Below are 27,360 nucleotides of genomic sequence, written 5' to 3'. Positions count from 1 at the left end.
CACATCACACAATATCTGAAAATAAAGAAAGGTGAAGGTCTCAGTAAGGTTGATCTCTCAACTCACCAAAACACTTTGACAATGTTCTTATAAAAAAACAAAAAATCAACAGTTTTGGAAATGTCTGCTGTTGCAGAACGAGAGCAGCAACAAGCCGTGGAATTAAATAACGGGTTTAATTAACAGCAAGAATTGGCTTCTCATTAAGAAACTGGTTGGAGTTTGAAGCCCCAGTTTAAGATGGTCATCTGCTGGCTCGTTTCACAACTCATTTCTGTTTGGCTGACATTTAATGAGGAAATGAATCAATTCAGAGGTGTGAATCCTTCTAACATGGCTGTTAAAATAAAGGGGAAAAAAGTGAATTAGCAGTGAAAACTGGTCGCTGATTAGGAAAAGGGTGAGAATGAAAACCTGCAGCCACTGCGGCCCACCAGGACTGGAGTTCGACACCCGTGCTGTAAACGATCAGGCGCCCCCTGGTGGTGGCCATGGGCCCCAGCAGGGTTGAGCTTCCATGCTCACAACTAGTGGCCCAGCTGCAAGCCCCCTTCCACCCCCTCCCCCAACCTACACCCCCCGCCCCGTCCTTCCATACCCAGGGCATCCCGGCTGGGTAAAGGCTCTGGTCGTCCACCACAATATATAGCCTAAATATATTTACAAAAAAGGTAAATGTAACTAATTATATTGATAGAATATCAATATTATAATCAATATCATTTCATTGAAATTCAGATAGCATCCAGAACACTAGCATATGCATACAACTTCTATGAAGTGTAAAAAAGTTTATGAAAATAATGATGAGTCAAGCGTAAAGTGTCCGGGCAAGCAGCAGCCTTTTACAGAAGCTCCAGATTTTTCACCCCTTTTTTCTTTTTGCTTCAGAATTTATTTTCTTGTTTATGGCTAGACTTGATCTGGCATCTGCCCTGTCACTGACGGTGGCCTCTAGAAATTGGACAAATGGATTTTAAATTTTACCGATGATCGGCAATTCACGCAAACCCGGGCATCGACTCGCCTCAAAGTCACAAAGAAGAACCTGAAGGCCACCTTGAGTCTGAAATTATGTGCCAAATTCCCAAACCCCGGTGATAAATAAAGTTCTGTTTATGTATATTGCCTTTCACATCTATCTGTCATATAGTGCCTTTCACATATATTTATGTATATTATAATGCTTTTCACATCTATCATATAGTGCCTTTCACATTTATTTATGTATATTATAGTGCATTTCACATCTATCTACCATATAGTGACTTTCACATTGGAAAGGTACTATACAAATAAAATTTATTGTTAATATTATTATCTATCCAAAAGACCAGTTAAAAAATGAATACGTAAATTGGTGATGTACATTTTTTAAAAGGTTCCAAAAATGTATTAAAATATTGTTTTAATGCCATGAGTCATGTTGGTTTAACATAATTTAACAGTCATTTTACATAAGAATATTATGTTTTTTCAGCATAGATTAAATATATGGAGCATAATTAAATAATTTTTGATTAAAACAATTTTATTATGTACAACTAATGTATATAATTTTGAATTTCCATCTACCACGCCTTTTTCTTCAGGGTGGCCTCGCAGTTTGGAGACCAGGGTTCGAGTCCCGGGTCCTCCCCGTGTCTGCCTGCAATTCCTCCCACCATCCAAAGACACGCAGGTCAGGTGAACTGGCGACACTGAACTGTGCGATGGGCTGGCGTCCTTTCCAGGTTTTGTTCCTGCCTTGTGCCCTACATTAGCTTGGGGACAGGCTCCAGACCCCCCAAATCCTTGTGACCCCGGTCTGGATTAAATACGTTAGAAAATGACATGCCGTTTTTTTTTTCCAAAGCAGATATTAAAGATCTCTCCTTTTGTTCACATATTCCGAGCCTTTTCAAAGCCCAAATGATCAACTTCAAATGCAAAGAAGCCTTCCCAGAAACAACACAACCCCATTAAAGTGCCATCAGACGACGGGTACTTTTATGAGTGTACCTGTGCAGCTGTGCCAAAGCCAGAAATTATAAGATAGGCGGGCAAGCAATAAGCCATTCCGTTTTGGCGCGGACACCCGTCCTCCTCTTGTAAGTTTTGAATCGCTCGATTTTACGGGGATCAGAATGGGGGTCCCCTTTAAAGATTCCATTACAGAGGGTCTGCTTCGGCCCAATACTAACCTTTAGCTGACGCGGTGCACGTTATGTTGAACCTTAACATGTCCACACATCGATACACGCTTGATAAAAACAAGACACACGGACATTATGATACACACTTGATAAAAACAAATAAACATGAACGTAATTACTTCATTCGCCCAATGAATCCACACCGCCGGTTACGAAGAGCCAACTAAGCCTGTAACTGCCATATCGGAAAACTTCAAGACGTACATTACCGCGAAACGCTTTAAGCAAAACGGAGACCATCGCTGCATTCTTTGGAAAGAACACCGATCATCAGATTATACCAGTAACCGCACACACACAAGTAGAATCAGAAACGTTGGTTTTGAAAATAACTGCAATTTAATTCCATATTTTAAAAAAGTTACAGTATCTAAACCGTGACAGTTTCACATGAAGACAACGCGCCTGTGCCTCTCAGTTCGGATTTGGTTGCTGCCCGCGGAGCTGTTTGTCTCCACGTCCACTGACACCCTGATTTCACAAGCTGCGGTATTGCTCAAGATTGCGTCACTTACAGTATCTTTTTGAAAAAATAATTAAAAAAAAGTTTCTTTCGTCAGACGACCGAACTCCAGGACCTCTTGGCTTCCGTTCACCAGGTTTAAGTAAACAGGCATTCCAAAGTGAAATACTTAAGAGAAGTTGGTGGGCTGCAGCTGGCTGGCCTCCCGGCCGGGTCACAGTTCCTAGCCGCTCGCACCTCTTAAGAGAGTCTCTGTGCGTTGCGTAACCCCCTCGTGAGGTGCCAGCGAGGGAGGCCCCGGCTTAGCAGTGCCCGCTAGCGGACAGCAAACTCCGCAGAGTGGCCAGTTCCCTGGACAGGTGCTCGACGCGCTTCTGCAGGCGTTCGTTCTCCGCGGAGAGCTCGAGGACCTTGTACTGGGTCTCCATGTTGCGCTTCTTGGCCTTATCCCTGCTTTTCCGCACCGCGATGTTGTTCCTCTGGCGCCTCTCTTTGTACTCCTCCGTGTCTTTCTCCACTCGCTTCTTCGACTTGCCAGGCGCTGGGTAACGGTGTCCCGATGGAGCTGGAGTGCCTGGGGAGCTGGAGCAGGAGGACGAGGCGGTCGAGATGTTACCTATGCTGTCTCTGTTCGTAAACTGGTACTGCATGTAAGGTGGCATCTCATAGCCGGCCGGGATGCCGTCCATGCTCACGGCTGTGACTCTTACTGTCTTGAACTTTCACCGAAAAAAGTAGTCCTGGGACTTTGACAGGTAAAGTCGATTGTCTGACGCGGATCTGGATGTCGCCGGGGAGTCGCCCTCTTAGCAGAAGCGATCGAGCGAACAAACGTCAAAGACAAACACGTCCTCCTTGTTATCTGCGATTCCAGGCTTTGACAGCAGGGAGGCGGGGCGAAGAATAAGGAAGCGCTGGACAGCCCCGCCCCTCTCGCTCCCAGGCCTTAGTGCCCGCCGGATACACAGAAAAAGGAAATGACTCGTCTAATAACATGACGCCAAAAGCAAACTCCTGGAGGGAACTGGGCATTCAGCCCAAAAATGTCATTCTGCCCAAAACACCGTCGAATTTAATGGAATATAGGGCGTACCCTTCACACTCACGTAGATAGATAGATAGATAGATAGATAGATAGATAGATAGATAGATAGATAGATAGATGTGAAAGGCAGTATATAATAGATAGATAGATAGATAGATAGATAGATAGATAGATAGATAGATAGATAGATAGATAATAATAATTGTTTACATTTATATAGTGCTTTTCTCACTACTCAAAGCACTCTCCACACAGGGAGGACCCGGGAAGAAAACCCACAATAGATATGAAAGGCACTATATAATGATAGATAGATAGATAGATAGATAGATAGATAGATAGATAGATAGATAGATAGATAGATAGATAGATAGATATGAAAGGCACTATATAATAGATAGATAGATGTGAAAGGTACTATATAATAGATAGATAGATAGATAGATAGATAGATAGATAGATAGATAGATAGATAGATAGATAGATAGATAGATACGATAGATAGACAGATAATAATAATAATTAATAATAATAATTCTTTACATTTATATAGCGCTTTTCTCACTACTCAAAATGCTCTCCACACAGGGAGGACATGGGAAGTGAACCCACAATAGATGTGAAAGGCACTATATAATAAATAGATAGATAGATAGATATGAAAGGCACTATATAATAGATAGATAGATAGATAGATAGATAGATATGAAAGGCACTATATAATAGATAGATAGATAGATAGATAGATAGACAGATAGATAGATAGATAGATAGATAGATAGATAGATAGATAGATAGATATGAAAGGCACTATATAATAGATAGATAGATAGATAGATAGATAGATAGATAGATGTGAAAGGTACTATATAATAGATAGATAGACAGATAATAATAATAATTAATAATAATAATTCTTTACATTTATATAGCGCTTTTCTCACTACTCAAAACGCTCTCCACACAGGGAGGACCTGGGAAGTGAACCCACAATAGATGTGAAAGGCACTATATAATAGATAGATAGATAGATAGATAGATAGATAGATAGATAGATAGATGTGAAAGGTACTATATAATAGATAGATAGACAGATAATAATAATAATTAATAATAATAATTCTTTACATTTATATAGCGCTTTTCTCACTACTCAAAACGCTCTCCACACAGGGAGGACCTGGGAAGTGAACCCACAATAGATGTGAAAGGCACTATATAATAGATAGATAGATAGATAGATAGATAGATAGATAGATAGATAGATAGATAGATAGATAGATAGATAGATAGATAGATAGATAGATAGACAGGAAAGGCACTATATAACACATTCAGAACGTATTCAGACACCTACACTTTCTGCACACTCTATTGTGTTGTACATTTAATTTAAATGGATAAATTTGTTCCTTACTCAATAATCGACAGCGACAAAATGCAATATGTTTACAGAAAGGCTGGCACATGAAATCTCTCTCTTTCATAGAAGCATTCAAACTCTCAATTCAGAACTTTGTAGAAGACCTTTTGGCAGGAATTCCACCTTCAGGTCTTCTTGGAGTCTCTATAAGTGTTGCACACCTGATGTATTTGAGTAATTCATGCCATTCTTCCTGGCAGATCCTCTCCATCTCCATGAAGTGGGAAGCGTCTGTGAATTGTCATGTTCTGGTCTCCCCATAAAAGTTCTATGGGGTTTAAGTCTGCGCCTGTGACGGTGCGGGTCAGCTCCTCGCTCCCACCATCACTACTGTAATCAAGACGAGGTTGGTAGATGAGGACAAACCACACTTGGAGTAAGGGGATTGTGTAAAAATGATCAGTACTTTTAATTAAAAACAATTCTCGAAAGAAGGTGTCCAAAAATAAATAGTGCAGTGCTTCAAAACTGTCCATAAATTAATAATCCTAATTAAAACAAAGGTGAGGTGGAGGTTAAAATCAAAATAAATAAATCTATTAAAAACGAGGTTAAACATCAACTGGCTGGAAAGGGTCTTCACTACAGAGCCCGGTGCCTTCTTCCTCACTGGCTTATCCCACACGGGCCTTGCCGCAGAGGAGTCGCCTTACTGACAAACGCAGCTGACCTACCGCAGGTCCGGGTCCCTGCCGTCCCACGTGTCAGTGTGGCTCCCTCACCAGACTTAAAGCTTGGGACCCCTGCCTTCTTCTCTCTCTCTTTTTCACCTCCGTACATTTCTTGTCTTTTTTCAATTCTTGATCCTCCCCTCTCACACTCGTTCTTCCCTTTTTAAAATGGGGACGTGGCACAACTGTGGTCATCAGCAGCTCCTGGCATCAACCTGTGCACTAAGTGCAGGGCCGTCTGTGCCCTGCATCGTGCAGAGGAACAGCTCTTGCCACGCTACCATGTCCCCTCCCCACCCCACCCCACTTGAAGACACAAATGTGGCGATGGACTTCAGCCCTGGACCTCACTTTACCACAGTGCCACTTAAGGACACTCAGAGACTTGTTCTGAAGCCACTCCAGTGCTGTCTTGGCTGTGTGCTCCAGGTCACTGTCATGCTTTAGGGTAAACCAACTCCCCAGTTTTAGGTGTCATGCACTTTGCTGCAGGGTTTCTTCAAGGACCACTCGGTATGTGGCTGCCTTCATCCTTCCCTCCATTCTGACCAGTCTCCCTGTGCCTGGACCTGGACCACCACCAGGCGTCACCTTAGGGATGGCATTAAGCAGGTGATGAGAAGTCCCTGGTCTTCAACGGACATAGTGCTTGGAGTTGTGCCCAAGGAGTTCAGTCTTCATCTGTTCAGACCAGAGAATCTTTTTCCTCAGCTCTCAGGGTCCTTTAAATGCTTTTTGGCAGAGTCCAAGAAGGCTGGCATCTCTACTATAAATCGATGGACTGCCGCTGAGACGGTTGTACTTCTAATAGGTTCTCACATCTCAGCAGAGTAACCACAGAGTTGTTGGTCATCTCCCTGACCAACACTCTTCTTGCCCAGTTACTCCATTTGGTCAGACTACCAACTCTAAGAAGACAGCTGCTGGTTCCAAACTTCTTTCATTTTACAATTCTCGGTGCCACTGTGCTCCTGGGAACGCTCAAAGCTTTAGAAATGGGTTTGCCCCCTTGCCCTGAGTTCCATCTCACCCACAGGTTGATTCTGAAGGTCTACAAAGAGTTCCTTGGATGTCATGATTTGGTTGGTTAGTCCTGGCATGCAGGGTGAGTTGTAGAAAATGAAAAGCCCTGGTAGGCATGTGTGCCTTTCGGAACGACTGTCCAATCCATTCAGTTTACCACCGGTGGACTCCAGTCAGGTTCTAGAAACATCTCAGGGAGAATGAAAGCCAACAGGAGGCACCCGAGCCCGATCTTGGAGTGCCACAGCAAAGGGTCTGCATACTTCTAAGGAAGGAGAGATTTCCGTTTTTGATTTTTAATAAATGTGCACCCCCTTTCTGAAGACATGCTGTTCAATTTGTCATGATGGGCTATTTGAGTGTAGAATGATGGGAAAAAAAACGACAAATTGATCACATTAAAAGGAAATCTACCACACAATAAAGTGTGCAGAAAGTGAAGGGGTCTGAATACTTGTAAGGAAGGAGAGATTTCAGGTCGGGATTTTTAATACATTTACAAATCTTTCTAGGGTGGCACGGTGGTGCCAGAGGAGACCTGGATTCGCTTCCCGGGTCCTCCCTGCGTGGAGTTTGCATGTTCTCCCCGTGTCTGCGTTGGTTTCCTCTCACAGCCCAAAGACACGCAGCTTAGGTGCATTGGCGATCCTAAATTGTCCCTAGTGTGTGCTCGGTGTGTGGTGTGTGGCGCCCTGCCCGGGGTTTGTTTCCTGCCTTGCGCCCTGTGCTGGCTGGGATTGGCTCCAGCAGACCCCTGTGACCCTTTGTTAGGATAGAGCGGGTTGGATAATGATGGACTGACTGACAATTATGGGTTATTGAGTGCAGATTGATGGGCAGACACTAGCAAATGTCTCCACTGAGCCTGCTCGGCGTGCCTCTCCAAATCACATGACCCTGCCAGGCCACGCCCACTGCCCGGAGGTCTCCGGCAGTTCAGACTTGACAGGCAGCATTCTCTCGGCCTCCTGCTGCTAACCCAGACATGTATTTGTCAATCCGCACGACACGACCTTAAAAGAGTTCAAGTGTAAGAAAAACAGACGCACAAATCCACGTCTCTGTACCGATTTACCGCATGTTTACCCTGCTCGTCTGTCTATTTGGTAATCTATTTAATATATTTAACTCTACTATGTAAGCCATTGTGAAAAGTGAGTTCAAGCAGGGGTGTTGCTAGCTCCAGCACTTACATTGCCCTCCATAACGTTTGGGACAAACAGCCCCATTTTGCTCGGATTTCCTCCTCTGCTTCACTTTTTACTTTTTTTGTATACAAAGTATTGGAATCCTCCAAAAATTCAAGGTCGAGATTTGGATGAGTTCCGGCGTTTTAGACCTCCCTGAGTCCAATTTATTTTCTTTGTAGGGTTAACATAGAGTCCAGACAAACTGCTGCAAAAAGAAAACCCACAAGAGAAGTTATTCATCGACTTTTGTCTCTCAACACGAAACATCCTTCACACAATTTCACACAAAAATAGCTTTCTTAACAATAAGCTCCAGGGAGCAAAGAAAGGCATAGCAGGAGTCACAATCCCATGTCGCAAGAATGACAAAGAAAAGAATATCGATCCCTATTCTCTCAAACGGGACGTCAGTTAAGGGAAGGGGAATGAGAGGAGCACGGTCCCTCCTAGGAATTTGCCGCAACTGACACTCTGGGCAAGAGACACAAAGATGGCGAACCTCCGTGTTAATTCTCGGCCAATAAAATCGGAGCTTGATACGCCCTAATATCCTCTCGGGGCCCAGATGGCCTCCTAGGAGGGAGGCGTGTGCTGCCGGAAGGTCCGTGGGATTAGCAACAACTTCCGTATCTCCCCCTCGTGTTCGCTGACCCATCCATCCATCCATCCATCCTCTTCCGCTTATCCGAGGTCGGGTCACGGGGGCAGCAGCTTGAGCAGAGATGCCCAGACTTCCCTCTCCCCGGTCACTTCTTCTAGCTCTTCCGGGAGAATCAGGAGGCGTTCCCAGGCCAGCCGGGAGACATAGTCCCTCCAGCATGTCCTGGGTCTTCCACGGGGCCTCCTCCCAGTTGGACCTGCCCAGAACACCTCACCAGGGAGGCGTCCAGGAGGCATCCTGATCAGATGCCCGAGCCACCTCATCTGACTCCTCTCGATGCGGAGGAGCAGCGGCTCTACTCTGACCTTCTCACCCTATCTTTAAGGGAGAGCCCAGACACCCTGCGGAGGAAACTCATTTCAGCCGCTTGTATTCGCGATCTCGTTCTTTCGGTCACTACCCATAGCTCATGACCATAGGTGAGGGTAGGAACATAGATCGACCGGTAAATTGAGAGCTTTGCCTTATGGCTCAGCTCCTTTTTCACCACGACAGACCGATGCAGAGCCCTCATCACTGCGGACGCCGCACCGATCCGCCTGTCGATCTCACGCTCCATTCTTCCCTCACTCGTGAACAAGACCCCAAGATACTTGAACTCCTCCACTTGGGGCAGGATCTCGCTACCAACCCTGAGAGGGCACTCCACCCTTTTTTTTTTTTTTTTCACTGACCCGATATAATAAATCATTTTCTATAACAAAGTAGGGGCCCCGTGGCATGGGCTGATGGGTGCGTTGGCCGTCGACGACTACTTCTACGCATTCTTCGCATCATTCCATTGCTCCCTTTTAAACGAGGCCGGCGTTTCTCTAAATTGAAAACTTATTTCTGAGAGAGGATCCGGTCTGACCTCAAGGTGCAGGGAATCCTCCCGATCTGTCGAGATGTGATCTGATGAGGTAACGGCCCACGATGGACTGGGGACCTCCCCATCCACCTTGGGGCCCCGCTTACCTGAGTACACGGTGTGGAGACAATCTACAACATGTTATTCCCGTCGGTTACTAGGCCTAAATTGGGTTTGGGAGTGTTCAGTACTACACCGCTTTTACTAGAATGACACCCGCCCTAGAATGACAGCGAACGGTGGATTTGGGAGGACCGCTAGGGGGATTTTTTTTAGCGATCCTCCCTGGCTGATGAAACATTGGCCGGTTTAATAGTGTCGGACATCTCCGTGTACACAAGTTATACTGGTCTTTGATTTTATCCACTGTCACGGCAGTACATACCAGCGATCAACAATAGAAATGTTGCTTCCATCTTAAATCCATGAACAATTACCACTCCCGTATGAGCCACTGACAGGGGGTTCGAAAGCGCACACAATCCACCCCTCTCTCTCCATCTGCATTCCACCTTGACCCCAAGTGAATTGTGCGCCTGCGGACCCGGGGACTCCGCTGAAAACTCTGGTTTATGTCGAAAGGGGGGATTAGTAGGGACGCAATCTCCATACCGCCCTCTAAAGGGCCGTTCTGCTCTCCCAGATTATAAGGCTGCCCTGGATGTTTCCATGAGTCTGATGAGCTCGTCCATATTAAAAATGGTCGAGAAGGTTATTTATCAGGATGAAGCAGGCTACTTTCTTCACAATTTGAAAGGTGGAGCGCTCGGAGGGTCTTAACCACTCCGCCACCGTTTCCCAAAGAGCATCAGTTGGCTCTTGGGTAGATCTCTCAGGATCCAGCTTCCATGCCTGCAAAACCCTCACCTGCTGGTCTGGAGAAACCCCGCTTTTCTCAGAGACCTTGGCCCCAGCAGGGAGGGCAGCCCTCTCCTCGGAGAGAGCATAATAAGTCCCTGTCGCTTCCCCCACAGAGACCAGCCTACATCTGTGTGTCCCATCAACAATCTCTCTATGTATTTTATGTGGCACCGGAACTAGACAAAGGGAGCGGAGTATGCAAATCCAGGACGAATACCCCCCCCACCCGGAAATTCGACCCCGATACTCTCCCACCTGGTCATAATTCAGGTCCCGTTCCCTTCTGGGTTTCTTCCATCCTGCTGACTACGCCACTGTCACGAAAAACAACAAAGAGACATTGGAAAGGTTTGGGGCAGCCACCCGTATAATATTTATTATTATTAATCTATCAAAAAGAACAGACATGTCCACATGATGGAGTCCAAAACAGAACTGACTTCCTGCCTTAAAATGGCGGCCTTTAAATGCAAGTAGAGGACGTGATGTCATCAGGGCCGCAACCGGCAGTGACGTCATTGGTTGCCCCGTAACCAGGCGGGACTTCATGAGAAAGGTCTGCAAGGAAATGAGAGAGAGAATCAGTGCACTTCGCCGCCCCCTGGTCAGGCGTGGAATTACTTCTATTCAAGCCCTTTAGTTGTTGCACGTGTGTGACACCATAACATACGAGTCCCAGTGATGATCACAAATTCCAATGATGTTCAAAGAAAGGAGCACAATGGTCAAAATCGAGCAAATCAATAATCACAAAGGAACAATAAATCACCAAAGAACTCACCAATGAACCACAAGTGACTGCTTGTTTTCTCAGCCTTCATAGGGCTGTGGATAGTTCCTTGATGGTGATAGGTAATAATACTACTACTAATAATAATAATAATTCTGTTCATTTATATCATGCTTTTCTCACTACTCAAGACATTTCAGTGAGTGGGGATATGGATGATGCAACGGCAGCCATTTTGCCCCAGTATGCTCACCACACATTAGCTATTAACTGGTGAAGGGGTGAGAAACAGTAAGCATTTTAGAGACAGAGAATGATTAGGGGGCCGCATGACCGTCATCATCAAGTTCTTCCATGTGAACCATAAATACCATGAGGACTGATTGAGGTCAATTATATTAGGTAGAATGCCTAGAAGGGGCTGGGTGGTCTCAGAACCCCTGCAGATTTTATTTTTTTTCTCCAGCCGTCTGCAGTTTTTTTTTGTTTATTCTGTCCTCCCTGGCCATTGGACCTTACTTTTATTCAATGTTAATTAGTATTCCCTAATTCCATTTTCTTTATTATTTTATCTTTTTTCTCTTTCTTCATCATGTAATGCACTTTGAGCTTCATCCTTTGTATGAAAATGTGCGACAGAAATAAATGTTGTTGTTGTTTGGGATGCGCCATCTGTTGGAATGAAAAATGTAATGCATTTTTATTACTACTGTATGTACATTACAAAATACGTTCCAATAGATGGTGAACTGCAAATGTTATAGCTGAGTATGTCCAACTGAGAGTAATGTCCATAAATCAGCTCATCCACCTTGATAAAAGCACAAGTGGCTTTGTGTGTATCTGTATATCTATCTGTGTGTCCATCTGGTTGCTAGAGTTAGGAAGAAAATGTAAAAAACAGGCAACTCATGTAGAAGAAGGGTAAAAATCAAAATCAAAAATGATCATAAAAGTACCAAATAAAGGTCTAAAATTAAGAAAACTGACGTTATATTCCATGGTGGTGACTTTATTGCACCCGTTCGGGCTACAGGAACGAGGTTTATAGCCGTGATTCTGATGACTAATAGCTTCACATGGTGGGCAATAAGGTAAGTGACATTCATGTCTCTGGTGGCTCTTTCTATGAAGTCAGTAGACGGATTGGCAGAGCATGGGGAGTCATGAGGTCACTGGATAGGGGTGTGTAGTGCTCCCGATATCAATGCAAAAGGACGAAGGTCCAAGTCTTTAGAGTCCTGGTGCTCTCTGTCTTGCTATATGGTTGCGAGACATGGACACTATCCAGTGACCTGAGATGAAGACTGGACTCCTTCATGTGTGTCTCTTTGGGTCCCACTGGTTGGACTTTGTGTTGCTAATGGAGTCCTGAATAAGGCACATGACCTGTACTGTGAGGGAGCGTCAGTTACGGCACTACGGCCATGTGGCACGTTTCCCCGAGGGTGATCCAGCTCGTAAGATCCTCATTGTTGGGGACCCGAGTGGCTGGACCAGGCCACGTAACACCTGGCTGTGGCAGATAGAGGGTCATTTCCAGAGGGTGGCACTGGGCCGCGTGTCTGCCTGGGGGGTTGCCAACCGGACTCCCGAGTTGTTTCGTCGTGTAGTGGGTACGGCAATGCACTGGACCATTGCATGCTCCCCAACTTAAATCACAAACAATAAATCACCAATGAACCGCAAGGGACTGCTTGTTTTCTCAGCCTTCACAGGGCTGAGGATAGCTCCTTGACGGTGATAGGTAATAATAATAATAAAAAAAATTATTTTATCCCCAACCTGACTTGACTTGACTTGTGGGCAATGGATGAATGAAAAAAAAACATAAGTCCCCGACACAACTAGACTAGAGTCACTAAACCAGCTGGTGGCAACCACAGCCACATTTTCCCAGCAAAACACTTTCAGTTCAACAAGCGACGCCAAGAGGAGGTGATGAAACCAGAAAACCCTGTGAGGTAAAGGGATGAGGTGTGTACGAAATGGACAACCCGTGTATCAATTAAACAATATGAGGTCTACGATGATTACTTACATTTTGACCCGTCTTAGATAGGTGGCACAGCTACTTTAAGTATATTCCTGCTATTTTATAATCATTTTCAGTGATCGTGCGAGAAGGGTCTAGCTGCAGACCTCCAGAGCTCTGAGATTCAGGAATTCTGCTAAACAGCCAATGGGATTGCATGATTATGAAGCTCTGAGGAGGACTGGAGCACTACATGACAGCGTCACCACCCAAGACACAGTTCTGTTCCCTGACATGCCTACTCAGAAGCTGTCATTTCTCCTGAGTAAGATACAGTAATGTCCCTTAACCCTAAACCTAACCGATCGCAGCGTGAGGACGTTGCATGATTATGAAACGCGAGGTGCCATGACAGCAATTTTTTGTTTCATTTCGGATCCCGTCGAGTGAGACTCTTTTGTGTTATTCGCATCTCCCATCTCCATGGGAACATCCCAGTATTCAATGGGAGACGCGGTTCTGTCTGAATTGGCGAGGGGTTTAAAGGTCATTCGAAATGATGCGGCGGCATCCGACTTTAAGACCCTAAAACTCCCAGTGATTTATGTCTTTTTATTTTTTTTTTTTTTGGCATTTCACTTTGTGCTTCCGTTTCTTGATTTCTAAATCCCATCTTTGTATTTTGATGATGTGGTTTGCTCGACCTCCTGCTTTTTGACTATGTGTGCTCCTCCCGGTGTCCTCGCCGATGTGAGCGTGAGGTACTCTTAAAAAAAGGGCCGTTATGGAGAAAGGAGTGAGCACGTGACGTGAAATCACCGAGGTGTAAATGGAAAGGCTGCAAATCGTCAACTGATGCGTGCAATTTGATTGGCTGAACTCTGGAGGTCTGCAGCGAGACTCTTTGTGTTTCCTTTAGTTTACTGAGGAGGCCACCTTGTGGGCCGAGACTCCCAGTTTTTGAGACCCCACTGTTGTGAACCAACAATTATTACATTATCTATTACTGAACATGTTGGTAGTATGCAGAGCCGGCCAATCCATCCGGCATCATCTGAGTGACGCCATTTTTGAACGTTAAGGGGCGTTCAACCCGGACAAACAACCTGTTCCTCAAACTCTGATGATACTGAGTGGGCGCTGTTACCCGCTGGTGGGCATCTATGAAAGTAGAAGTGTGCCTGTTCCGTACACCAAGGGGTACGCACTCCTTAAAGTCCCCAACACAGGTCATTAAAGTCTAGTAATACGGAGTCACACACGTGCGCTTAGGAGGCCGCCAACAAGCCATGAGGTGAGTTATGTATCGTGAGAGGAAGCATTGCTTAAGGGTACTAACATCTCCCTCTCTCTCTCTCTCTCTCTTCAGAAGAAAAATAAAACACCGACATTTACACCTACCTCCATTACAGCACTTCAAAATGGCCGCCCTCCACATCTGCTTCCGTCTCCCAGTTGATGACGTCACTCCCGGTTCCACAAGTTCAACGTCATTTCCGACTCCCTGTATTTGACGGCACATCCTGTCACCATTTTGTTTGCTATGAAAGCAAACCTGCAATCACGCCCTTATTATCAAATGTTTATTTTGATCCGTTTGCATATAATTTTGCATCTTGGACATCATACTGGGTTATTACCCAACCCTTTTGACGTGTTGTCATCAACTTATTTTGATATTTTACTGTCCGCAATGGACATCGAGGGCTGATACTCATTCACCCTGCCTAGAGCTCCAAATGAGCTTCAGCTGGCACTGGTGTTATGGTGCTGACTTGACTGTCACTAATACAACCCACTCACAAACCGGACCCTCAAGCCTATGGCTGGCCCATTCTTTGTGTTGAGGTTGGTCTCCGTTGGCTCCAAATTAACCTCACATGAATTTTGTGTACATGTGTGTTTGTGAACATGGATTGTGATGCCCATCCAGTGTTGGGTTCCCGCATTATGCAGGATTGTTTCTGCACGGGCACACACATATTTTAAATAACAATGGCAGCCAAGCCTCTCCCCTTTTCAGCTCTGAGTCAGGTCTGAGTCAGCGACTTCCCAAATGAGGGGTGTGCTTAGTCACTCTTAAGATTTCCTAATTGTTTTATTTTTTTTTGCAGCTCATTTCACAATAAACCACATATCTCAAATGGGTTCCCTGTCTTCAGTCTGCAGTAGGGTGAGTGGTCATGGGCACCGGCGTACTTTCACCTAAATTTTGGAGGGAAGGGTGGCATAGTAGAAACATGTTGAATTATGGTTTGATCTGGGCACTGGAAAAATAGGCAGAGAAAACGTACGCCATGTCAGCTTGTGTTTAGTTCAGTCGCTATCAGTGCGGGTGATATGTGTGAGCTCCTCTTGTCCTCTGGATGTTGGTACCTGGCACTCACGTCCATCCACAAAATGTTAGCTTCATCTGTGCATTGAAAGTGGACTTGTGTTGACACGTGTTAGTGTGGCAGTCCCAGACTGAAAAATTGGAACAATTTAGACGAGAACGGGCCATTCACCCCAAAAAAGCTTGCCGTTCCAATCCACTTAAGTCTTCTAAAATAACATCAAGTCGAGCTTTCAAAGTCCCCATAGTCCTGCTGTCCACCACACTACTTGGTCACTTACTCCATGTGTCTGTGGTTCTCTGTGTAAAGAAAAGCTTCCTAATGTTTGTGCACATTTTACTCTTAACAAGTTATCAACTGTGTCCCCGTGTTCTTGATGAACTCATTTTAAAGTCACCGTCTTGACCTACTGGACTAATTCCCTTCATCATTTTAAACACTTCAGTCAGGTCTCCTCTTCATCTCCTGTAAAGGCTCAGCTCTTTTAATCTTTCCTCATAACTCACCCCCTGTAACCCTGGACTCAGCCGAGTCGCTCTTCTCTGGACTTTCTCAAGTGCTGCTATGTCCTTTTTTTGAAGCCTGCAGACCAAAACTGCACCCAGGACTCCGGATGAGGCCTCACCAGTGAGTTATAAAGCTTGAGCAGAACCTCCTGTGACTTGAACTCCACACATCAAGGTGCTATATAAGATGACATTCTGTTAGCCTCCACGATGGCTTCTGAACACTGTCTGGAAGTTAATAGTGTCGAGTCCACTGCAACTCCTAAGTCCTTAGAATAACTTCCAGAAATGAGCTTTTCCACTTTAGTAAAAGAACAAGTGTCTTTGTATCTGGGGTGTCCATCTGGTTGTTAGGTATCTGTTATATGCCATTTGGTATGAGATTCATTAAAGCAGTGCTAATGTTTGTGATGTGGCATCTGTTGGAATGAAAAATGCAATGCATTGTATTACTAAATGCATTGCAAAATGCATTCCAACAGAGGGTGCACTGCAAACATTAACACTGAATACGTCCAGCAGAGAATAATTTCCAGAAATGAGCTTATCCACCTTAATAAAAGGACAAGAGTCTGTGTATCTGGGGTGTCCATCTGGTTGTTATGTCTCTGTTATATGCCATTTGGTATGAGATTCATAAAAGCAGTGCTAATAGTTATGATGTGTCATCTGTTGGAATGAAAACTGCAATGCATTGTATTACTAAATGCATTGTAAAATGCATTCCAACAGATGGTGCACTGCAAACATTATTACTGAATACGTCCAGCAGAGAATAACTTCCAGAAATGAGCTTATCCACCTTAATAAAAGGACAAGAGTCTGTGTATCTGGGGTGTCCATCTGGTTGTTATGTATCTGTTACTGTATATGCCATTTGGTATGAGATTCATAATAGCAGTGGTAATGTTTGTTATGCACCATCTGTTGGAATGAAAAATGCAGTTATTTATTACTACATGCATTACAAAATGTGATTCAATATATAGTGCACTGCAAATGTTAACATTGAACATGTCCAACAGCGAGCAACTGCCAGACAGACAGAAATCTACCTATCCACATTAGAAGAAGGACAAGTGTTTGTGCGCCTGTCTGTGTATCTGGGTGTCCGACTGGTTGCCATGCCTCTGTTATGTGCCATTTTGTATGGGTTTAGTGACAAGCAGTACTAATGTTTGTGATGCGTCATCTGTTGGAATGAAAAATGCAATGCATTGTATTACTAAATGCATTATAAAATGCATTCCAATAGATGGTGCACTGCAAACATTAATTCTGAATATGTCCAGCAGAGAATAACTTCCAGAAATTAGCTTATCCACCTTAATAAAAGGACAAGAGTCTGTGTATCTGGGGTGCCCATCTGGTTGTTATGTATCTGTTAAATGCCACTTGGTATGAAATTCACAAAAGCAGTGCTGAGGTTTGTTGTGCTAATGTTTGTTTTTATATGTCACTCTTCTGTGGACTTAATAATTAAATTATTAAATTAAATAAGTCCTGCGGTGGGCTGACGCCCTGCCCAGGATTTGTTCCTGCCTTGCACCCTGTGCTGGCTGGGATTGGCTCCAGCAGACCCCCGTGACCCTGTAGTTGGGATATAGCGGGTTGGATAATGGATGGGTGGATGGATAATTTATTACTCCAAATGTTTGTTATGCACCATCTGTTGAAATGACACATGCAACTCATGTCTCCGTTTTATCCCATATGGTATGGGATTCATAGAAGTAGTGTTAATTTTTGTGATGCGCCATCTGTTGAAATGAGGCATGTAACTGATATGTGTCTGTTATATGCCATTTGGTATGGGATTTGTAAAAGTGTTCATTTTTGTGGTGCGCCATCTGTTGGAATAGCACATGCAATTCATATGTGTCTGTTATATGATGATTGGTGTGGTATTTGTAAAATCAGTGTTAATTTTTGTTCTATTTGTTACAATGACAAATGCCATGAACTTTATTACTATCATAGTTTGTGATGCTCCATTTATTGGAATGACAAAGACATAGCAGCCAGATGGACACACAGATATACTTGTACTTTTATTGAGGTGACTGACTGACTGACTAAATTAAATTAATAATTAATAATTAAGCAACTGGGTTGGAACAAAAGCTTGCAGCCACTGCGGCCCTCCAGGAATTACTTTGCCCACCCCTGGCCTAGACAAACGCAACAGTGTAGTACACTCAATTCGATAATCCCTCTCGGATTCTGTTTTGTGTCCTGCCAGCAGCCATACCACCTGCACTTCAAAAGAGGCCATCCCCCTGAAACTATAAGCATATTTGGGCCCTGCGAGTACTTGGATGGAAGACCATCTTGCTCAGGCCAGCAGGAGGTCCTGTGAGTGTGCACCACTGGCCAGTGAAATGTAACCGTACAGTACAATCAGGGACAAACGGTCACTGGAGGCAGTCATCATGAAAGTAAAAAAATTAATAATAACATAAAAGAAATGTGTCCATTGGTCTGTACTATCATTTTTTTCTCAATGATTCCAATAGTTTTGATTGTTTTTATAGTCAAAATCGCTGAACTGGCGCATTTCCTGTTCAAATACAGTGGAGAAACACGAGGTGACGAGCCTCACCTCCCCTCGGGGTTGATGGCTGCAGTTGGCGCGTGCCTGTTGCTGTCTCTCTGTATGTCGCCAATATAAGGCTTGCAGATACGTTTATTATACACCCTGACTTTCAGCAGTCTGGCTAATACCTTTAATGAATGTGTGTGACATATTTAGTCTCGCTGATCGGACATAAAACCGCAGTGAAAAGGCCCAAGATGAGTGAGGCAGACAGTACCGTGGCGCCCTGAAGGGGGTGCATGTGAGCCCAACAGGTGCTCGTTGCTGTTCTTCTCCTCAGAGGCGCCGATAAGTCAGCGACATCAGAAAGTCAAGGGCACTGCAGCGGGCCGTTTATTTTTAATTTTTTCTTCCAACTGACTGCCAAAATGGAAAATTTAAGATTTTTAAAGCTAAAGGAAAATAAGGAGGACTTTTACAAGAAAGTGACGGAGATTTTCGTGGAGAAGGATAGGCGCATGGACTTCATTTATAAATAAAGGTAAGACCATAAACGGTTTTCAATTTTATAAAAGATGGGATCAGACTAAGAAACAAAATCCAATATTTAAAAATTACATTTTGACCTTAAATAAAATATTCTTTTGTTTTTCTTGTTATCCTTTTGTTGAACAGTCTGTATTAAAATTGATTAAAGCATCAGAATTAAAGGCTTTTAAAAACAACTACATAATTTAATTAAGGTCAAAATTTGAATCCGTTTTTTTTTTGTACACCACTCTATACTTTCAGTTGTATTGAATGAGTGTGAATTGTGGAATTGCAACGGCAAATTTATAACACGTGGATGGTGAGGAGGGCGGCACGGTGGCGCAGTGGGTAGCGCTGCTGCCTCGCAGTAAGGAGACCCGTCTGGGTTCACTTCCCAGGTCCTCCCTGCATGGAGTTTGCATGTTCTCCCCGTGTCTGCATGGGGTTCCTCCCACAGTCCAAAAACATGCAGGTTAGGTGCATTGGCGATCCTAAATTGTCCCTAGTGTGTGCTTGGTGTGTGCCCTGCGGTGGGCTGGCACCCTGCCTGGGGTTTGTCTCCTGCCTTGAGAGCAAATGCGCTCTCTCCGCTCTCTCTCTCCGTTCTTTCTCAGCCAAATATGCGCCTTACCTGTGTGTGTGTAAAGAAGGCTGATGAGATATGAAATGTAACCAGTGGTCAATGTGCATGCAGGCTGCCAATTGAAAAGTCAATAAGCTACTCTTTGGGATTCATATATTTGTAAATCTCACTCTGAAGGAGTCAGCGACTCACCAGCCATGAACCTCCCATTACATCCAACCATCCATCTTCTGCTTGATCCAGAGAAGATGCGTGGGGACAGCTTTAGCCAATACCAGCATGCATTGGTCACAAGGTAGGAACAATCCCTACTAGTATGCCCATAATAAATCAACTACAGGAATCTGCAACACAGAAACGATGACTCCATGGTGCAAAATAAGAAGGGTGAGGGCATTGTGGGAGTCCTACTTACACAAAATACATCTTACACAAGATGTCAGAGCCACACAGAGCTGTCATGATCTGGGACTCCCAAAGCACATGCAGTAAATCCCAATAACTTCCAAAAATGCCCACTAGAGGGGGAAGTCGTCATTAAACCCTGGCCAGTAGAAAGGGCACACACCAAATCTTTATAATGTTGTACATGGCTGGGGGTCAGACCTGGCCGGGACACCTGGAAGGACTGGGTTGTGGCATATTTGTTTTCCGGGCCACAAGTGGCCAACCGCCCTGGAGTAGAAGAGGCTCATGGAAGGGGAGCAGGGAGGCTCAAGACCGTTGGGGCCTCTGGTCACCGCCAGGGGGCGCCCCGAGCCTCATGGAGCCCGGGACTTATTTACTTCCGCCACACCCATGGAGGACGATCCTTCCAGGGTCACCCGGGTGCTCTCCTGACGCTTCCGTCACACCAGGACGTGATGTCAGGTAGAGCAGCTGGAGCTCATCCGGGTGAGGATAAGAGGGGCCGCCTCCCTCCAATCAATGAGCTGGAGTCGGGAGCAGGAGCAGGACGAAGCTCCTGGAGAGAGAGTGCAGGTGGCCCAGGGACAAGGAGAGAGATGCAGTGTCGGTCTGATGGTGTCCGGGCAAACCTCACAATAAATAAAAAGATTTACTGCCAAAACAATGTTCTACCTTGCCATTATATTTCAGCCATGTTTCAACAACAAGAACATTTATTTATATAGCACATTGCTATATAAGTGCTTTACATAATGAAGAAAAGAGAAATAAAAGACAAAGTAAGAATTAGAAAAAGACAACACTAATTAACATAGAATAAGAGTAAGGTCCGATGGCCAGGGAGGACAGAAAAAACAAAAGAGAAAAAATAAAATCTGCAGGGGTACCAGGCCACGAGACCACCCAGCCCCCTCTGGGCATTCTACCTCACATAAATGAACAGTCCTCTTTGTATTTAGGGTTCTCATGGAAGGACTTGATGATGACGGTCATATAGACTTCTGACTTTTAATCCATCAATGTAGGAACATCACAGTGCTTTGATTAGGTGGTGGTGACGCAGGTCGCCACCACAGAAAAACTGGGAAAAGAAACAGCAGAGAGAGTAGGGGTTAGTACAGATTTTAGAGCCACCATGAATAGTTTTTCATATTTTTGCTTTACGTATTTTTTTTTTGTTCACTTTTGGGTCCTTGTTTAAAGTTAACATGACTTTCATGTATTTTGTGCTTTGTGTTCCATGTGTTTTGTGGGTGGTTACCCAAGAGGCGGAGCCACCTGTCAATCACAGCCAGGATCCACCCTATTTAATAATCCAGAGGGTCTCCCATAGTTCCTGCAGGTGGTTCATTTTAAATGTGCTAGGAAGTGTTTTTTTTTTGGGGGGGGGGGGGGGTCAGTTTCTTTGTTTTTGACACACTTTGTACTTTTTGTGAATTATTGGACGTTCTCTTCTGTCTCTTCTGTTTTTTGACCTCACCTTGAAATTCTGTACATGGACTTGTTTGCTTTAGACTGTGTAATTTGGCAATTCCATTTTACCTTTCTGCTCCAGCAAGTGGAAGATTAAATCTTTTATTTCATAAATATGGGCTTACCTTTATTACTAGCAGGGGTTTGACGGTTATACCCCATGTGGGCATTTTTGAGAGTGCTTTTGGAGCTGATTTGGGATTTATATATGCTTGGGGACTCCAGGATCCCAAGACTCGCTAAGAAGCTCCAAAGAGCACAAAAGGCATAAATGAGAAGCCAGCAATGTGAAGTCACAAAGTTTATAATCACAATAAGCACCTCAAAAAACACAAGTAAACTTATCAATCACAGGCACATCTGAAATGAACCGCCAGGAACTGCGGGAGACCCTCTGGATTTATAAAGCAGAGGGCAGTACCTGGCGGTGATTGACAGGTGGTTGGCCCCTCCTCCTGGGGGACTAACAACAAAACACATAGAACATAACACAGGCAGCGCACATACCTGAACAAAATCAAAAACACACACACACATACTCAAAAAAAGTAACGTTAACATAATCGACATAAATCAAAAGAGACATAAAATATGAATTTGAACCCCTGGCTGAGACATGACAGGAGTAAACTAAATGACTACTACAGAGGCTTAGCTTTAAAATGAATGGCAAAAATCTGAAGAACTGAAAAAAAAATATTTGGGCTTACTCTTTGAAATTAGGAGAGACAACGTATATGCAGTGCCAAAGTCTGCATATCTAATTAGCCACGTCACAGCAAATCACGTCACGTCGTGTCATTTTCTGACCCTCTTAATCTTGGATGGGGTCACGGTCTGGCTGGAGCCTAACCCAGCATGCATAGGGTGCAAGGCAGGGACATTCCCTGGGCAGGACGGCAGACAAATGAACAGTAACCGTCAGACACCAAGGTTTGACAAGTCAATTCTAGAACCCCATTGGAAATGAGTAATAAAAAAATCAGGAATATTACATACTGCAGAGGCCATATTAACAGATAAATGCTTGTTTTTCAATATCGTACCGGACATCTTTGAGCAAAGTCCTTGATCAGATGACTAACGTTCTGTTTCTGAAGTAGATCACACACAATTGATGTCAAAGTCAGTCTTTCCTGTACTATTGTGGATCAGAGCCTATTCTAAGCTGAGCTTGGAGAGACTTGCAATTGTGGAAAACCATATCAAGGTGAAGCTTGAAAGCAACATAAAGATGTCCTGCAAGTTTTTATTTTATTCATTTATTTATTTATGCATGCTAAATAACTGTAAAATCTCTGGAGCGGATGAAATGCCTTTAGTGCTTATGAATTCTCTGAGCCAAGAGAATCTGCCAACCACTGCGCCCCCGTGCCTTAAACAATAAAAGACGCAGTCGGTACTCCGGATTTAAACCTTCGGCCATCAAATGTCGCATTCACTCCCGACGCTTCAGATGCAGGTTCCTAATGATGGATTCCGAGTTTATAAAATTAAAGACGCCGCTTCGGATAGCAATTCTGTGGGCGACTTCTTGCACTCGCAGTCGATAGGCGCGCTCACAACTCTGAGCATGCGCAAAAACCAAAGGATGCCCACGTCAAGCGAAACACGCGCGTGGACTCTGCGGATGACACACCAATCAAAAGGCAGTACTCCCTAGAGCCCGCCCTCACAGCTTTAATGAGTGAAAGTGACAGCGTTAAATTCAAGCCGTATTTCAAGTTGAATTTGGACGAATATTACAGACAAAATTAAATCATTAAATAAATTAAAAAACGAACAAATATAGAGCGGGGGATATTAGTATTTGATCCCCTGCTGAATGTGTACGTTTGCTGACTTACAAGGAAATGAACAGGCATTCATTTTTATGGTAGTTTCATTTTAATGGAGAGAGATATAAAATATCTACCAAAAATCCAGAAAAAACACATTTCATAAATACTAAAAGTTGATTTGCATGTCATTGAGAGAAATAAGGATTTGATCCCCAACAACATAGCCAGAAGGCTGCTGAAAATGGGGCTCTGCAGTCATATATATGAAAAATAAATTTAAAAAATCATTCATTTCAAGTAGTGATAGTCATTAGCAACACTATATGTCTTGGCTGTATTTTTAAATTTAGATAGATAGATAGATAGATAGATAGATAGATAGATAGATAGATAGATAGATAGATAGATAGATAGATAGATCGATCGATCTATCTATCTATCTATCTATCTATCTATCTATCTATCTATCTATCTATCTATCTATCTATCTATCTGTTTCCATTTCTATATCCATCTCCATCTCCAACTCTATGTCTATTTCTATCTATCTATCTATCTATCTATCTATCTATCTATCTATCTATCTATCTATCTATCTATCTATCTATCTATTATATAGTGCCTTTCATGTCTATTTATGTATTTGTCTAAAACTTTTAATTTTCTCTGTCTGTACAAACTTTTGACTGGTAGTTAAAAATTCCGTGTTAGTCGTATAAATAATTATTCTTTCTGGATTTCTGGGATCCAAAAATGGTGTCGCTCAGAAGAACCAGACACTTTGTCACCTTTATTTTTAAGTTACATGTTGGGAACTAAAAGGGCCGAGGCAGGACTCCGTAGTGCTTCAGCAGTAAATGATGACGTGCCTGAGCTCACAGTGGCTGCCCAGAGGCGGAATGCCCGGCGATGTGCCAGTAACGGCTATTTGGGCACCGGCGCACAGTTATAATAATAATAATAATAATATTAATAATAATAATAATTAGACTGCGGTGGGCTGGCGCCCTGCCCTGGGTTTGTTTCCTGTCTTGTGCCCAGTGTTGGCTGGGATTGGCTCCAGCAGACCCCGTTACCCTGTAGTTAGGATATAGCGGGTTGGATAATGGATGGATGGATGGATAATAATAATAATAATAATAATAATAATAATAATAATTCTTTACATTTATAAAGCGCTTTTTCCTACTACTCAAAGCGTTCTCCCGTTTAATACGACATCGGCCTCATAAACAAGCGAAATCTTCCCCGTTTACACATGTACTCGCACACATGAATTCTAATTTCTTTTGGATATCATATACGGTCTCAAATTATTCCGCTGTCCACACTCTGTGCAGCACATTTTATGCTGGAGTTTTTGCTGTCCTCCGCCTCGGTGTCTCCGTCCCGCACTGCCTAGCTTTTAGAATACTTAAATACTGTAAACACAGTTTGTGTAAACATTACAAACATCAAAAACATTTTTATAAAGATTTTGGAGGTCCGGGAGTACAGGCGTCTCACAGTCTTTTGCGTTTATTAGGGGCTTAGTTAGCCCTGCAGAGCCGGTCAATCCATTCCAGGGGTAGGCAACGTCGGTCCTGGAGTGCCACAGTATGTGCAGGTTTTTGTTCCAACCCAGTTCCTTAACGAGAACTCAATTATTGCTGATGAAGCACATATTGCTTAAGTGACATTTTAATGCTTCATTTTAGTGGTCTCGCTTGTTAAGGTTCTCCAACCTTAATTGCTTATTTCAATCTTAAACTGCTGCATTCAGTGTTTTAATTGCTCCTTATTAGCAATAAGATGTAAAAGACAAAGCAGCCAGCAGTTCTCCAGCTAGCTTTTTTCCAATTACATCTGTGTGTGTTCATCATGCACGGTTTGATTTAATAAAACACTTAATAGAAAAATGTGACAGACTGAAAATGATCTGTTTTAGGCTTCAAATCATTTGGATGATATCCTTGGAAAGGAAAAAAATCTACGATATAAAAGCCTTACATTGCACAGACTAACAAGCCATAAAATTAAATAAGGTCTGAGACTGGCAATGATTGGTTTCTAATTAAGCAATTGGGTTGAATGAAAACCTGTAGCCACTGCGGCTCACCAGGACCGACATTGCCTGCCCCTGTTTTACATCTTATTGCTAATAAGGAGCAATTAAAACACTGAATGCAGCAGTTTAAGATTGAAATAAGCAATTAAGGTTGGAGAACCTTAACAAGCGAGACCACTAAAATGAAGCATTAAAATGTCACTTAAGCAATATGTGCTTCATCAGCAATAATTGAGTTCTCGTTAAGGAACTGGGTTGGAACAAAAACCTGCACATACTGTGGCACTCCAGGACCGACGTTGCCTACCCCTACATTAGACGACATTGAGCGACTGTCATCTGAGGGGCGCCATTTCTGAAATTTAAGGCGCGCGCGTTCCGCACACCGAGGGGGAACCCTGCCACACACCCCAACCTCAATCTATGCACACAAAGGGACGTTATTTGTGTTTCTGAAAGCATGCATGCGCTTTTGGACACGAAAAAAATCCCGAACGTCGAACTCCGCTGATACCGAGGTATGCGCCGTTTTCCGCTGGGCGGCTTTTATGAATATAAAAGTGTGCGCGCTCAGGACACAAAGGGGGACCACACAGGACGTCCAAGTCTAATAATACCGACTACACGCTTACTTTTGATAATGCCGTTATTCCTTTACAATTATATTTGATGTAAAGATGGTGGTGGCCCGCCCCCAGTAGAGTTTTAATCTCCCCTGTGGAGATTGGCGCGAGTCATGTCAGAACGAAGAACAGGAGGAAAGATTAGGGGCTGCACACCTGAGACCATGGAGTGTCTAAATCCCAGAACCTAACCCCACATACACACACACCCCACAAACGACCCCACTGCCGAACCAGAAAGCACTCAAAATCATAGATACCGGCGCAAACTAAGCTCTGTACAGAAGCCAGTCGGCAGGTAAGGATGCCACCCATTGACTGTACGCAATTACTTGAATGTCGCCAGCCTGGAGCACCAAGTGAATTGGAAAAGTAAAATGGGGTGCGATTAACGGCATACAAAGCAAGCCCGCACGTACGCAATGGGTTGGGGTCGAGACCGTCTTTCCGGTAGTTATGGCGCGGCAGTTCAAACTTCGAAAATGAAATGATAAAACCGCATCCAACGTATTACTGTACTTCATTCTAAAAATGCCCTATCCTTTCATCATACATTAAATATTTTGTTTTTCGCAATATGGGAATTTTCTTTACTCCTTAACACCTCTTGGCAGATTATCTGTTCAACTTTGCTCCCCGACTTTCACATGGAAAGTAAATGATAGTCATCACGAACGTCAGACCGTGAATACGAACAATATGCGCAGACGCATGACGAAGCAGTATTATTAGTTCTCTGGGCGCGATCCAAGGGTAAGTTTATGAGAAATAAAACCACTAATGGAAAAAACAAAATAAATCACATGTTTGTTCGGTGAGCTGCTTGTTGGCACGAGGTGGATGTTACATCCCGGCTTTTACTGAGTGGGCGTGCGAAGTCGGTGTCGCGTGTGTCAACACACTGGAAGGAGTGGAAAGGGTGCAAATGCGTATGGGACACAATTTACTGAGCCTGAGGTTACCGAATCCACGCGTATTAAAGATTGAACCCCCCCAGTGGCAGCTGCATTGTTGAGAACGCACTCAAATTCAGTGCCTTCAGACAGAATTCCGACCCCTTCCCGTTTTACACATTTATACGTTGCAGGATCTTGCTAACGTTAAACGAATGTTTCCACCCAACCTCCCCCTCCCCCATTGAGTGTACAGTTCTGTCTAACTAAAGACAGAACTAAAACTAAAACTGAAAACTAACTGCAACAAAAAAGCTAAATTTAACTTATAAATCAAGTGTGTACGCCTGGGGATTGCCCTCCTCCTGAGCACCGCAGGACAAGAGGGGACATTCCTGCTGTCTCTTCTTTTGCACCCGCGGCTTCGAGAAGCCACCAAGTGAAGCTGGCCCCGCCCCTTCCGGATGGGTCTCTATAAAACGGGACGGTCTCAGAGAATGGGGTCTGATGTTGACCCGGTACCTGATCTGGAGTATAGACTCCAACAAGCTACCTG

The 27,360-nt window shown here is 43.8% G+C and overlaps 1 protein-coding gene and 1 long non-coding RNA gene across 2 annotated transcripts in view; one reads left to right on the top strand and one right to left on the bottom strand.

Moving 5' to 3' along the window:
- LOC127529313 (uncharacterized) overlaps positions 1-27,360 on the top strand; it is a 232,405-nt gene that overhangs the window by 67,299 nt on the left and 137,746 nt on the right. The window lies entirely within an intron of this gene.
- cebpb (CCAAT enhancer binding protein beta) lies at positions 2,512-3,548 on the bottom strand. The gene has a single exon (XM_028812407.2). It carries the CDS (start codon positions 3,345-3,347, stop codon positions 2,961-2,963), a length of 387 nt encoding a protein of 128 aa, XP_028668240.1. The 5' UTR covers positions 3,348-3,548; the 3' UTR covers positions 2,512-2,960.

The sequence above is a fragment of the Erpetoichthys calabaricus genome, chromosome 10, assembly GCF_900747795.2.
Source record: "Erpetoichthys calabaricus chromosome 10, fErpCal1.3, whole genome shotgun sequence".
NCBI lineage: Eukaryota > Metazoa > Chordata > Cladistia > Polypteriformes > Polypteridae > Erpetoichthys > Erpetoichthys calabaricus.
Note: the sequence above shows the minus strand (reverse complement) of the source record. Positions and strands in the feature narration are given on the sequence as shown.